This window comes from Neospora caninum, chromosome VIII, assembly GCF_000208865.1.
Source record: "Neospora caninum Liverpool complete genome, chromosome VIII".
NCBI classification, from domain to species: Eukaryota; Apicomplexa; class Conoidasida; order Eucoccidiorida; family Sarcocystidae; genus Neospora; species Neospora caninum.
This window is the reverse complement of record NC_018395.1, coordinates 3379076-3393334: the sequence shown is the minus strand read 5'-3', so window position 1 is coordinate 3393334 and position 14259 is coordinate 3379076. Positions and strand designations below refer to the sequence as shown.

General features: G+C 55.1%; 3 protein-coding genes across 3 annotated transcripts; 2 read left to right on the top strand and 1 right to left on the bottom strand.

The window, feature by feature from the left end:
- Positions 1–2888: 2888 nt before the first annotated feature.
- NCLIV_034300 (conserved hypothetical protein) lies at positions 2889–5174 on the top strand (the record flags this gene model as incomplete). The annotated part of the gene is made up of 1 exon (XM_003883627.1): positions 2889–5174. One exon carries the CDS (start codon positions 2889–2891, stop codon positions 5172–5174), a length of 2286 nt encoding a protein of 761 aa, XP_003883676.1.
- Positions 5175–8004: 2830 nt separating this feature from the next.
- On the top strand, positions 8005–9204 carry NCLIV_034290 (conserved hypothetical protein; the record flags this gene model as incomplete). The annotated part of the gene is made up of 1 exon (XM_003883626.1): positions 8005–9204. The coding sequence occupies one exon, from the start codon at positions 8005–8007 to the stop codon at positions 9202–9204; it is 1200 nt and encodes a 399-aa protein (XP_003883675.1).
- A 1689-nt stretch (positions 9205–10893) lies between these two features.
- Positions 10894–12517, bottom strand: NCLIV_034285 (uncharacterized protein; the record flags this gene model as incomplete). Its single annotated transcript, XM_003883625.1, has 2 exons — positions 10894–11192; positions 11812–12517. 2 exons carry the CDS (start codon positions 12515–12517, stop codon positions 10894–10896), a joined length of 1005 nt encoding a protein of 334 aa, XP_003883674.1.
- Positions 12518–14259: the final 1742 nt, after the last annotated feature.

Genomic DNA, 14259 nt, shown 5'->3' with positions numbered 1-14259 from the left:
CCCCCCCCCAGTCGCAATACCACCGCACGTGGAATGCTAGGATCGAACCTTGGTATTGCTACATCTGAAAGGACAGATACTTGCGACTTGTTAACCTGAAATGTTGTTCACAAAGAGGGTACCTCATCTATGCTATCTCTCCAAGCGTTTCGCATTCTGTTTACACCCCGGGACGAAGCATCCACTTTCTTTTTGGCTCCACCCGGAGGGCGCCGCCGTACCCTCTCACCGGTGTGGGGAAATCTTTGGGTCGTGCTTGACTCTGCTCTAGAGTCCATGGACACTTTGGAAGCTGCCGCGGGAGACAGCGTCCACGGCTTCTACCGGCACTCACGATGTCAACGCCTTTCATCTGACCAGAAGAATGATGACTGTTCCTGGACTCATCGGCCATTGAGGTTTCGGGTGACCTGAAGCGTGCGGTTTTCCTCGTAAGGACCGCCAAGCCTCTATCGAATTACCTCGCTCGGATCCTGGCCGGGTCATATGCCGCCATGGAAAGTTGGGACAGCCGAGAGTCGCAGGTGAAGCAGCCTGCAAACAGTACCACAGACAGCTCCACAGCTTTGGGTGTCGGAGAGAGAGGTAGCCTAAGGGAAAACTGTCGGAGCATTGTCTCGCAGCGGCTGAGGCTGAAAAATGACAACGCTGACGTCGAGCGCACACCGAGACCGTTACTCGAGACTCCCGCGGCAAACGCCCCTGTCAGTTTGCAGCACACAAAGTTAACCATTCTGGTACGAGATGAAGTGGTGTTCCGATCTAAAATCGTGACGTCTTTGTCGTTTAATTTGGCGACATAATCAAGAAAGGACAAACATGCCTCTCGATTCGGGTTCTCCCACGCTCTCTCTCTCGACTCAGTCCACGGCGGGCTGGTGCCGCGTCTCGCCAGAATCACCTCTCATCCGCAGTCGGATTTCCCAGCTCCCGCGGTTGACTTGACCCGCTGTTCTCCGTTCAGATTCAAGTGCGACCGTGTGGAACAGACGCATCGCTTGTTCGCCGTCACGATGCAGTCTCTTTCAGTTTTTGCAAAGATCTTGGCCCTGAGCAACGCTTCCGTCGCCACGCCACAAGACGCGCGTCGCACGCCAGCTGGGGGCTCGAGAGGGGTTGTCCAAATTGGCGTGTCTCCGGTGCATGCTTTTTTCGTGGGTTTGGAAGTCAATCGCGAGTTTTCTGCATGCTCAGCGACCGCTGCTAACTGCGAGTGTCTTGTGTGGACGCATCTCTTTTTCATTTCACGTTTTACCTTTGTCTGTCGAGCCGTGTCAGTGGCGGTCTTGTTGCCGTCAGAGAACAAGACATGCACCAGACAGTTGGCTGCGGTCGAGTGTGTGCGTCGCCGATGCGAGAGACACACTTTTCCGCCCTGTCTCCGTTAAGTGTGCTCCTGGACGGTCTCGGTTCTTCAGAGTCTGCCTGACCAAGCGGATTCGTTTCTCCACTCTGCTTTCGTAAGCTTGCCTTTCTTTGCTGCGCTTCTGCGGCCTTTTGCCTCTTCAGTGGAGAACGCCTTTCTCTGGTTGGGGCTTTCCTTGCCTTCGCACACCCTCGACATGCTCCAGTTTCCCCACTCCGCCCGGCTCCCCCTGCATCTGAGGACCGTCGGCATTTTGCTTCCGCCCTCTTTTTTCTCTGGACATGGCACAGCTCTACGTGGATTCGTGCGCGGGTCCATGCTCGTCTCCGCAGGAACTTCCCACCTGACCCTGGCCCAGCGCAGGGCTGGCGTATCTCGAGTACCGTATGGAGCCCGCTGGACTTCCTTCTTCTTGCCGAGAGAAAAGAATTCACGGCCTGCTCTGGCCTAAGGAAAGAGACGAAAAGGAGAACGGGAAAGTGATACCATGCCGTCCCGTCTGACCGCCCCCGAGGGCATTTGACAGAGGAAAGCCCAAGCCCGTAAAATGCGCGCCTCTCCAGGGAAAAAGGAGTCGCGCATAAGGTCTACGGGACTCCGAGGCAGTCCATTGAAGCGTTCACCCTGTCCAGATGTTGCGAACGTTCCGCGAATGCTTGCCTTTCAATTTTGCCTCGCTCTTGCTCATCTCCAGTTTTGCAACGCTTGTGGCTACACGGCCGTCCCTTTCGCGCAGTGGACGCCCACAAGTCGGAGTGCTCGATTCTGGGATCCTGGAAACTGGAGAGAAGAAACACGCGCCTTCTCTCCGTTTCCCCCCCGCAGTCCTGGTGAACACTCCCGAAGGCTGCATCCATCTTGTTTCCTGACGCCCTGCGCATTTCTTGATTCGACGTTTCCCTTGGGCCGATGCTCAGACCGCCGCTCGTTCGCCCCGCACTCCTCTCGAGACTCTTCCTGTCTTTCAGCCTCTGGCCCGTCCTCCATTTCTCTCTTTTTTCCCCCCCCGTGCTCCCTCGCACGGTGTCGGTCTTTCTTCCCTTCCTCATCGGCGCCGCCTCTTGCGCACTCGGCCTCCGGAAAACCAAGCGCCTCTCGCGCACTGCCGACGACGAGGGCCCAGACGCATGCGCACCGTCTCTTCTCGTCCTTGGCCGTTTCGTCCCTGTCGTCTCCTCCCGTTTCTGGACCTCATCCACGCACCCGTCGACGTGCGTCGGCAAGCACTTCGCCTCCCTCCTCTCCGTCTCGCTGCTTTTTGACCTCTCCCTCCTCTTCTGACAAAGGCTGGTGCATGTTTCCCCCCTGGCTCCTCGGCGAGTGGAGCCTGCGCATCCTATGGCCGTCTTCGCCTTCCCCTGCGTCTTCTGTCCCATCTTCGGATCCATGTGCGTCTTCTGTCGCGCCTCACGCGTCTCCTTTGTCTCCCGACTCTTCCGCTGTGCACAGACCACAGCACCACATAAGCGAAGAGGCGGCGAGCTCGGGCGAGGACAGCAGGCTAGACACCGAAAGAGGATACATGCGCAGGACGCGAGCACGCTGGACCAGAGACGAGGTGAAAACCAGAGAGGACGTCATCCCCCCGCAACCCTGTCCGGTCTCTGAAGATCTTCGACAAGCTGACGTAGAAGTGCTCAAAGAGCTTAGAGCTTCTCTGACGTCTCCGTATGTCTCTCCCTCCTTTCCTCCGGGCGTTGAGCACTCTTCCGCCACGTCGCGCTCCTCGTCCTCTCTCTCTCACTCCAACTTTCGCTGGCTGACAGACTGTCAGCGCAAAGCAATCCTCCGCGCCTCTTCTCTGCGCTTCAGAATTCGGCTTCTCCCCGCCGGCAGGGTTGCGCTTGTGGGGGGCGTAAACGGCCGACACTCTCTCGGCACCGGCGTGTCCACGAAGTCTCCCAGCGACGCGTGCGGCGAAGACGCCGAAGAGGAAGGCGGGGGAAAGACCGCGAAGGCAGGGAGAGAGAGGAACACGACTCTGGCCGTTGAAACAGCCGCTACGAGCGGAAAGGGACCCGAGACGGTCTTGCCCCCAGCCCGTCGCCAGCGTGCTGACCACGAGGCTTGTCTGTTCTTTTCAGAGAAGACTGAGAATTCGCCGCAAGGAGGAAACGGCGGACGCACCTCGTCCAACCAGGTGCTTTGCTTAGAGCCTCTTTACTGGAGGTTCACGCCCGCCACAAGGCGCCTAGTCGTCGAAATTGCTCTCCTTCCTCATCTTCTTGTGCTGCGTCTCTCCTGCGGAATTTTGTGGGGGAATTCGCTTTCGCGAGAAGACATTGCGCGAGCGTCTCGCGCATGCGTTTCCACTTCGCGCGCCGTCTTCGCTTCTCCCCACTGCGAAAAACTTTCGCGCCGCCAGCCGCTGCAGCCCCTCCGCGACCAGGGAGGTGTCCGTCGGCCGCCTGCTCACTTCTCGGGTGCGGCAGAAGACGCGGTGAACAACGAGGGAGAAGGAAGCAGCGCAGAGAGGTTTGCAGCCTCCGGCCTCGACGAGCGGGAGAGAGTGGCGCTGGCTGCGGCTCTGGCAGGCGGCGTTCGAGGCCGAGGCGTCCTCTCGGTCAGGAGCCTGATATGCGACGAGGGAAGGGAAGGGGAGGCTGCAGAGGAACCGGAGCGGACTGACAAAGTGCGGAACGCTGACGGTGTCTCTGAGGTCTTCCTGAGGTCGACGGGAACGACAAAGGGAGCACACGGTGGCGCTGCCGAGGAGACATCTCGGGACTCGCGCGGCTGGCTCTGTGTCGAGGCGCTTCGCGCATGCTCCCCTTCACAACGCGCCCCGCCGCGATGTTTGGTCGCCTCCGTCCCTTTGGGCGATGTCCACCTCCACCTCAAGGGCCCGACGAGCGGCAGCGCTATTGTACGCAGCCGCGGCCGGCTGCTTCCGAAGCGGGGCTTTCTTCATCTGCGCACGGGTGCCGAGCGTCACGCTTTTCTTCAAGAGTTTTGTCTTCTTCAGCATGCCCAGAAATCCTTTCTTGAGGGCTGCCTAAAGACCAAGCGCCCGCCGCATGTGGCCGCGGTCGAGGGCGCCACGAGGATCCCGGCGGCGACGGGTACCGAGCCCCAACTGGACGGGGAAGGCGAGGGAGAGGAGCGCCAAAACGGGCTAGGGCCAACTGTAGCAGACGGAATCCTAGAAGAGGATAGAGAGGCGGGGGCGTCTCTGCCCAAACACGAAAGGGGGTGTGAGGCGTCAGGTGGGAAGACTGGCGAAAGCCAGGGATCAGAGAGCTGCGAACACGGATGGCACGGCGTTTCGGACAAGACTTGTGAGAAGGGTCAGAACCAAAACTTCAAGGAAACGGCCAGCGGTAGGGCCCTGTGCAACGACGCCGATCAAGAAACGGGAAACAGCCTAGAAAACACAGTTGGAGAGAGAGAACTCCAGCGGATCTTCGCTGAGCGAGCGAAGAGCGTTCGTTCTATTCTGCGATCTCGTGGGAAACCAGGTCGAGCAGGCCGACCTGGTCCAAGAGGATGTACGGTTCCGGTGGTAGGGCTCGCAATAAACGCAAAAGTTGTAGGGTGGACTTTGCCCCTCCCTTCTCTGTCTTTTGTGTCTTCGTCTTCGTGTAACCCTGCTCACGTAACAGGCAAGCGTAGCGAGAAAGAACAGGTCGCACGAGTCGAGGCGTGTGAGCCGCAGAACGCGATCGCTGCAGCGCAGCTGCACTGGCGCGTCTGTCGAAGACTCAGCGGCCCGGAGGACAAAGTGGAGCGGGTGGTGTACGTGCCGTCCAGCAGACTTGTGAATTTTGTCGTGAAGCGGGGTAGGGAAGAGAAGCAAGAGTCGTCGTAAAACCGGACTGGCGACGCACACATGGCCCCCAAAGAGACGGTGGGCCCCGCACTACTCGCTTTTCCAAGTTCGCCACTACCAGCGGTGGCGTGCGTCCGCGCGGAGAGCGAGACACTTGCCAGCAACAGACTTGAGCGGTCGAAGGCGGAGTAGACTAGGGAGTCTCGGACGCGCGCCACCAGGCCGCATGCTCTCGGCGGCGCAGTAAAAGGGGCAGAAACAAGGAGACTGTGTGCGAACTAGGAGAGGAAACACGTTTAGAGAACGACTGAGGGAGCCTGCGTTCATACCACTTTGTCGCGTCATGACCAAGGATCATCTCTGAGGCGAAATGTTACCACTACGCGTGGGTTGGGCGGTCGCCCCATTCTTCGGTGTTGCTTATGCACATCTTTTGCGAGCGGACAATGAAGCAGGGATCAAAATGCGCCGTAGGGGCGTTGTACAGGTTACTTTGCAGCTGACAGAGGAAGCACGTTCCAACGAGAAGCGGTTCTTTACTCCGTTTGCTGCCTCTCTCGCTGTCTGGTCTTTTCCCGGTGTTTTTTGTCAAGGCACCGTCTCATTCGTGTTCTTCACTTCCTCCATAGAAAACCACGCAGTAAAAAGTAGATATAAGAGTGAAAGCACTCTGGAGTGTCGCAGGGCATCCCCAGTGTCCACTGAACGTGAAATTGCACTCAAAGGCGAGGGATCGTCTACCAGCACAAACGGTGCCCCTCGTCTTGGCATGCACACTGGTAGAACTCAGCCCATAGAGATCAAAAAATTGGAATCGGACCTAAAACATACGACCAACTCGAAGCATTTGTTGTTGTCCACACTGTGTGCGGAAGGTTCTTCCGGCGAGAGCAAGTCATCCCAGGTTTCCGGTCTACAGGTGCAATGCTCTACGGGTGGACGAAAAAGACCAAAGAATGGCCAGAAGCGTCCTGCACTGGCCACTCGAAGACACGGTTCTCGTTGTCAAGGTTTTCCCCATCAGTGTTGTGGCCGTAGCAACAAAAACTTCAAGGCTACCTACCGCTTTCGCCCAGACGCGTGCGAATCTGGGTTCGTGCTGATCAGATGCCTGAGGTGGGTCGCATCTGCGCGCCTTTCGCTCCTGTTCACCACTTGTAGGTCTACTAACGAAGGACCCCTTCTGAGAATCTCCTGCCGTTGTGCGTCAGACCCTGTGTTGGTGCTGCAGGCAGTTCCTGACTGCTTACTGTAGCCAACGAAATACGTGTCAGGCTTTGCAAGATGCGTGTGCGAATACTGTGCACGAATGAGCCTGTGTCCGACCGAGAGATACCGGGGGGAGCGCAAACTGGCGACGTGTCACCCGACACGCAATTTTCCCTTTCCAGCAAAATAAACATTCGGAAGGGAACGGAAACAACCGTCGTTTCGCTGGAAGAAGTGGCCCAATACAACCGCCTAGCAGCTTGCCGATGCGCGAGAAAAGGACAGTTGCATTATCGATTTTGGGACAACGGTTTCCGCAGGGGCCGCGGCATGATCAGGACAGCGGATGGGGCCACTGCGCCGTCGATACCGGGGAAAAAGGCAGCCCCGCTCCTCTCTCCTAAGTCTTTTATATCGATTTTTTGGACGCTGGCTTTTCCAGTCTGGGGCGTCTGCGAAAGCGCATAGTGTCCAGAGACTAAAGGAAGTCGGAATGGAAGCCGGTGGCCTCAAGGATTTCTAGCGAACAATCCAGGAAGCGTTGAATTCGTCGCAGCCCTTTTTCTCGCTCTTGGAGAGGGAGCGCGAAGAAGTTCACGGGCGCACGCTCCCCGAGATGAGGAGTGCAACCGAGAGCGACACACCCGCCTGTACCAGTCACTTCGAAACGCAACGCCGAGCGGATGAATCCGTTGCTGAGTATGTATGGTGGTCTTCGCCATTGTTGTTGTTAGTGCGGTTTTTCAACTGACGTGCATATCGTATGGTAAATATGCGAGACGGCAGATGTGTTGAACGAGCTTCGGGTCTTCTGCGAGCGAGCCGCGAATTCTGACAGCCCGCTCAGTAACTTCTCGATCCGGTGCGAAGCGGGCAAGAAGGGCGGCCGTGTCAGGATCGCAGGCTCACGGGCGGTTTTGTTGCAAAAAGAGTGCTCAGTCTGTACGTGGTTTGAGTGTGATACCAGAAAATACCATTCAGGTACGATCTGAAGTGGTGTCACGCACCGGTTGACCGGTGTGGAGTTATCTGGGCGTAAAAGTTCCCTCAAACCGACAGCCCCTTTTGTACGAAGATAGCCATCATAAAGAACTTGGTTGTCTGTATCTCATAACAGGAGCCATATTCAGTATCCTAATGACTAACATGTCTCTGTTTACTCGATTTGACAGTGCTGGATTGCGGATTATTTGTACAGAATTGCCCCTCAGGTAGTGCATTGAGGAACTTACCGGCGAACCCTTGGCGCCAAAACCTTCCAACTTGCTTGCATGGACATATGAAACGCCTTTCCCCTCTTCAGCTGGCATGACGGCTGTCCTTTGCTGTACCAACCGTGCTTGGTCCCCGCACTTGGGGAGCCCCGCCCAAGGTCTCTGCGAAACGAATCTTTTTAGTGGCTCTACGTGAAAAAGCCTCCCTTATTGACAAGTTGCAGCTCGCCTACGAGGTATCCTAATTTGCTGCCGTGATTCTCTATCCGGTCCAGTGCCGGACTTTCCAGTGACCACATCTGGCGGGTTAATGCCTGACAACTCTAGGCCTGCCTCGCAAAAGACACCTGTGACGCGGAAATTTTTTCCGAGAACAGAGCACTGGAACGCTTTCGGTGGAGCCAGTAGTATTCTACTCGGTTGCAAGCTCTTCAACTGACAGCAAGATGCGCCGACCGCTGGTAGCCTTCGTAACTGTTGCCGCCTGCCTCCCGGGTCTCGCGATCGGTCAAACTCTGCAGGTGCAAACTACCACCCTTGAAGAGGAGACACCGGTTTTGAGAGATACTTCCCAGACGGCCGAGGCGCTTGAATCCATCAGTCCTTCCCTGGTGTTTGCAGGCTCCAGGAACGGAAACGATGCATCGCTGTCCACGTTGACAGCTGATTTTGAAGACCTTGCGAGTCGGGACGACATCACGGATCTCGTCCGTCTTCTCGAGCGTGCAAATGAGCAACTAAGGCTAGAGGCAGCTAGGATACAATCAGGCAAAAAAAAGGCTGCCTTTGCAGACAATATCCTTGCGCGAATTACCACGAGAAAAGAATTCGCGTGGGTGAAGGAAACACTCAACCGAGGGACTGTGAGTGCTAAGGAGATCCTTTCACAGCTGAAAGCACGGGCGGCAGACATGTCCAACCGGAAGGAATACTTATGGATCAAGCAGCAACTAAATCGGTCGTCATCGGCCCTAAGGTCGTTCTTCTCGAATGTGAAAGCCCGATCACAGGAGGTTCGCTCCCGAGCAGAGTTCTTGCGGATGAAGAAGAAGTTTGAACGAGGGGCGATCAAGGCTAGGGCAACTATTTCAAAGATAAAAGCACAAGCTGCAAAGCTTCGGCACCGGAGGGAGTTCTCGCGGATGAAGAAGAAGTTTAAACACGGGGCGACCAAAGCTCGGGCGCTCATTTCAAAGATGAAAGAGCGAGCGGCAGCGGTTAGCTCTCGCGAAGAATTCTTGCGTGCGAAGGGCGTGCTGGAACGAGCTACAACTCCGGCAAAGGCACTCATGTCGAAGCTGAAAGCGCGAGCGGCGGAGGTTGCCTCCCGTAAAGAGTTCAAGCAGCCGATTGATAAGTTTGAGGCGGGCAGAGACGCGATGCACAAAGGCATGGCGAAGCTCGTGACCCTCAAAGAATTCTGGGTCGTGGTGACACTGTCCCTTTGGGGGAGGGCACAAGTAATGAGCGGAACCCTTCACGGGGTTGTGCTTGCAGTGAATGTGGCAATGATGATACGAATGCTGTCGTGTCTTCTCAAGACGCTTAACGAAACATCTGGCCAAAATATCTCGGTACCAGAGAGCACCGTGGGCAAGACAGAGTCATCTACCTCGGAAGGGGTTGCTCCTGGCATGGAGCATTAACGAGAAAGGAATCACGCTAAACAGGGGTATTCTACACATGGTGAAACGCCTGGGGCTCTGCAGACGAGGCCGCAGAAGAATCACAAGAACCTGCCGAAACTGCTGGGTGCCAAGCAGAAGGCAACCCACAGCAAATTGTGCCCAAGGAAAGGGACCTTTACAAGAACAAGCACCCGCTCCCAATTCCCAAAAGAAATTGCTCTCGGAAACTCGCAGCGAACATATGCACCTGATAAGGTGACGAGGAGGGAGACAGGTCTCCAGAGAAACCTGCTCTGGGGATGCAGCCGGCAACGGATTAATGTATGCTCGTCGTTGTCCAGAACACCAGTTCGTGGAGCAGAACGGTCCGGGTTTGTAAGGTGACGAGAATTTGAGGCCATGGCTCTAACTGGCTACTGTCTCTCGAAAACGTGTATGTCACGATTCCTCCATGCAGCTGTGGAGCAGTTCACGTCGCCGCTGACAGCGGAATTTCACGGGAGCCAACGAAACAAATGCAGCACTTCCTTCTACAGCCCTTTCCAAGCCGCAAGTCCAAAGATCTTCGCTGAATGAGTTGAGGAGAATGCAGCGCTGCATGCACTGTGTGCGGTTAGTGGTTAGAACAAGAGAAGCTACCCTGGGGACGAAAATAATGTCTGAACGAATTTGAGTTGGTTCGCTGCGATCGCTATGCAACTTTTAAGCGCTGGCCATTCGTGTCTCCTACGTACGCTGGTGCTCTTATGTCTTTCAGAGTGTTTTGAATCACACTGTTTGCATCTTCAAAGGGATATGACGAAGTCAAAACCAGTTATTGGGAGCCAGAGGCCGTGGAATGCCCAGTGAGGCTGTTACTGCTTCCATTGTCGTTGTTGGAGACTCAGAACACGTTCATGTGCGGTTGCCGCCGGTAAAATTGTCTCTATCCGTGTAGATGTATTTTTTGCTTTTGGTCCACACCGCCGGCACGAGACACACTTTCACTTCAAGCGCTGCCACGATAGACAGAGGGCTATGCAGACAGGCACCCTTCATTGCCGGTGCGTATGACAAGTGCTCTATTTCCGCCTTCATGCCGAGAAAAGGAATCGAGTCCTGACAAACCCACGTAGTCGCATCACAAGCATGACGGTTGGAGAGACTGGAGGATGAACGGAATTTCCTACACTGAAACAATCAAGGCAGACTGTGCTTCTGCACAGACGTGTCACTCCTTCCACTACACGAGGCTTTTTTTGCGGGTACTCAATAGGTGAGCAACAACTGTGCAGGACACGCACTCGAAGGAACCAGCTCCACAATATTAAGGGTTCGCTCACCGGGTGACCCTCCAGAGGTGAGCAGGTTGACACAGGTCTGCTAGTTAATCACAGAAACATGATGCCCAAATAAACAAGCAGAGTTCCTTGAAATCGGACTCAGATCACAAATCTCGTGTATGGTGTCACTGCCAACTTCAATGTCCCCTGTAATAACGTCAATCACGTGGTACGGCGGCGCCTGGTGTTGCCCGTTTGCGATTTCTGCGACGTCTGTTCTGCCTGTCGATGTCAATGTTCAGGGGCACCGCTGATGACTCCCCCCTAAAAACGCATTCTGGTGTGGAATGGTATATTGCATGAAGTGGGCTGTATTTCCTTTCATTATGAATCCCCTGTGGAAGGTAAAAACAGCGAGCGAGTATCCTTTTCGCTCGTTAAGAAGTTAAGAAATGCCTTCGCTGTCGCGTTCGTACTCTTCCGTCGGTAGAGAAGAGCAAACACAAGGAAGAGGCAGGAGAAATGTACCAGGAACTCTCCACCTCTCTGTAGCTGTCTCGCTCGTTCCCGAAGTCTGGTCAAATAGGGGTGTGGCGAGCGTTCGTGCGTCTGTGTAATTTCTCCTGCGCTCGCTCGAGATGTCGTTTTCTCTGTCCTGCTGCTGGTGTCCTTTCCGTTTCATAAGTATCTCCTCCTTCCAAAGTGGCAAGTGATGCTTCACCAGCTCGACCATCAGGGAACAAGCTCCCATAGATGCAGTTCGGTGTGGCGACGATACGCAGACAATAAGAGCTGGCAAAAACCAAAACAAATAGACAGCAGGAACAAAACACTCATGAGAAAGGAGGAAGCACACAGAATACATCCACCGGGAGACGTGAGCGACCATAGAGAATCTGAAAAGGGGACGCCACACAAATTTGGTGATGGTGACCGATACCATCTCAACCCATCCCAGAGAGACCGGGAAACAATATCGGGCCAGCGGTCGACACCGCGCGAACGCGCGTTCCAGCGGATAACTTTCAAAACGGATGACAGCTGTTTGCCAGCGGTCGTCTACAGAGCGTGTCATCCTTTCATCGGAGTGGTGATTCTGTACAGCTTAAAACTCTTGACCCACGCTTACGCGTATCCATGCACTGTTCTTGCATACGTTCACGCGTGCCTGAATGCATCGATGTCGGGATATATTCCGATGAATGTATGCACATCACAGTGTATCTGTATGTATAAGTGCGCATATGTAGACTACAAGCGACAGCATACACAAAACGCTATCCACTAAAAACGGGAAGCAATCGCTGCGTAATTTAAGTAAGTGTAGTACGACTTGACGTGAAGGAAAAGAGAAAGACCGTACCAGGCTCTCCTACAGGTACGCGTCCCTTTCTGTGGGAGACTGCAATTCTCTCGACTTCAGGAAAGGCCTGTCGTACAACGCTGCACATGGAGAGAAGGCACTTAACAGCCATAGAGGTGTAACACTCCAGGTCAAGAGCGACAACCTCATAGTCTGTCTCATCTTGCGACTGCACCAACCCCTCGTGGGCGCGTTGCCTGCCTTGTGTCTCCCCGTCTTTCGCCTCCACTACTTGCCGCTCGGCTTCTCTGTGGACCTGATCCATTTTCTTCTCCTTTTCTGTGACTGGGTTTTCTTTTGAGATACTTCTTTGTTCCTCTGTGCTTGAAACTTCCTTTCTCCTCCCTAAAGGACCGCCTGTCACGATTGCTTGTTCGGAGTGTGACGCCGCCAAGTGGCTGTGCGGCGATGACAGACGACGAGGGACGGGTGACTCGGAAGAGGCACAAGAGTGCAGAGAAGCCACGCCGCGAGGAAATGAGTTTGAAGAGATATGAGGAAGGTATGAAGGAAGACTGGTGTTAGACGAAACAGCGGGAAAGGGCCCGATGGAACAATGGGAGATCGGCGGGGGTGAGACTGGAAGAAAACGAGTTCCCGGACTCTGACAGGACAGAGAATAACGGTCAGACGGTAAGGTGGCCTTGGTGCTGTTATGGTGAGGTGGTCCTTTAGTTTCGTCGTTAGACGAAGCCTGCGATGACATATCAACCGGGGAGGAAGAAGAAGTTCCACCGGGAAGGGAAGGGGAGGGCCATCGCCCAGAACGCGATGTTGAACCGGAAGAGGGATACGAAGTTGATGTGGCTCGCGTTGTGCCAACAAATACAGACGTGGCTCCAGAGAGCGGACTTTGGACGAAAGCGAAGTCCGCTTCCAGCTGTAGACGCCGTACGGTGATGGCGGCACGATCTTTTTCCTTTTCACTTGCGAGAACCACTTCTTCCTCGTTCTCTCTTCCGACGTGTTGGGTGTTCGGTTTCTCCTTCTCATTTCCTTCGTTACTCCCTTGGCCCTTTTCTGCCTCTCCGTTTCGTTGGCTGTCTTCTTGCGTTTCCCCTTCTCGTTCTTCTCCATTTCTCTGCGTGTTTCCTTCCAACGGTGGCGTGCTAATATCCCTTTCTCTCGGCACCGCCATCATCGCCTCGTATCTGTTCACGCATGCTTCTCGTGTTGGGCAGCGTACCCCAGCTATTCGCTGTGTTGTCTCTGCTGTGCGTGCCGGGTCCTCCCCCCTTCTAGCTTTCTCTCTCTAGATGAGTGATGAAAAAGCGACGAGGGGATGCCAATCCGGAAAACAGCGGGTGGCCAGGTGTCTCGCGGCTGCGTTGCACCGCTCGAAACTGGACAGCGCTCACAGACTAACCTAAAATGAGGATACACACGAACAGGAAGCTGGTGAGCTGTGCGTCCTTGCAGCTCCGAACGTACGGTATCCCGTTCTTTTCGGACTTTGATCTCAAGACGTGGGGCAGATCCTTCAAAATAAAATCACGGTGTGGACGACATCACCACGCAAGCAGCGTCATCACAGGGAAAGGAACCGCCTGTGACGTCTGTGCTGTGTGCAGGAGCTGATGAAAGAACATGACACAAACCGGGACGAGACAGAAGAGCCGCCCAGCCGGCACGCCAAGGGCCGGCTAGCGCAGGAATCAACTGCTACACTGAACTGTATGACACAGGGGAAATTTGCGGAGGCCACATCTGTGAAGAGAATCGAACTTGACGTTCCCCCATGTCGCTTCCCGTCTCTCTGCACGAGACGAACCACGGCGCGGAGGAGGTTTTTCTCGCCTCTTTTTGCCGGGAAAAGGCGCCCCGCTCAGGAGACAGCTTCGACGCGACCACGCTTGCTCGCGACAAATCCGCTGCCGATCACGGCTGGAAACGACACGGAGAGTTTCGAAAAGCTGAAACGCAAAAGCAAAGACGAGCTCAACTGCTTGCGGATTGATGGACCTCATGTTTCTCGCGTGCACCGCCAGTCAGACAGACACACCAGCGCGCTGGGCATTTGACGCTGTTGCCTCGAGCAGGATCGTCTTTTCCAGAAGGCAGTTTGTCTCCTTTTTCTGGCTCAGAAACCGGCAAAGCTCAAGTCTCCCCACTTCCAAATGGTGTCTCTTCCGTTTTTTTGTGGTGCACAGGGTCTCTTTCGGACCTTCGTGTTTGGCGGCATCTTCCCTGGGGGGAAGGCGATCGAGTGCCCCAGAGCGACGGCACAATGAATGACAGCCTCGAAACGGCTTTCTGTTTGTGTTCCTTCCCTAAGTCTACGAGATGGACCGAGTCTTTGGCGCCGCGTTCTGCCGTTGAGATAAGCACGCGTAGGTGTGCTTCTTGCTTCTTCACCATCTCCATTTTCTTCTTTCGGTGACCGAGCGCGCGCGGTACCAAAGACGTTGCCTTCTGAAGAAACTCTCGCGGCGCTGTTGCGGCCTCGGC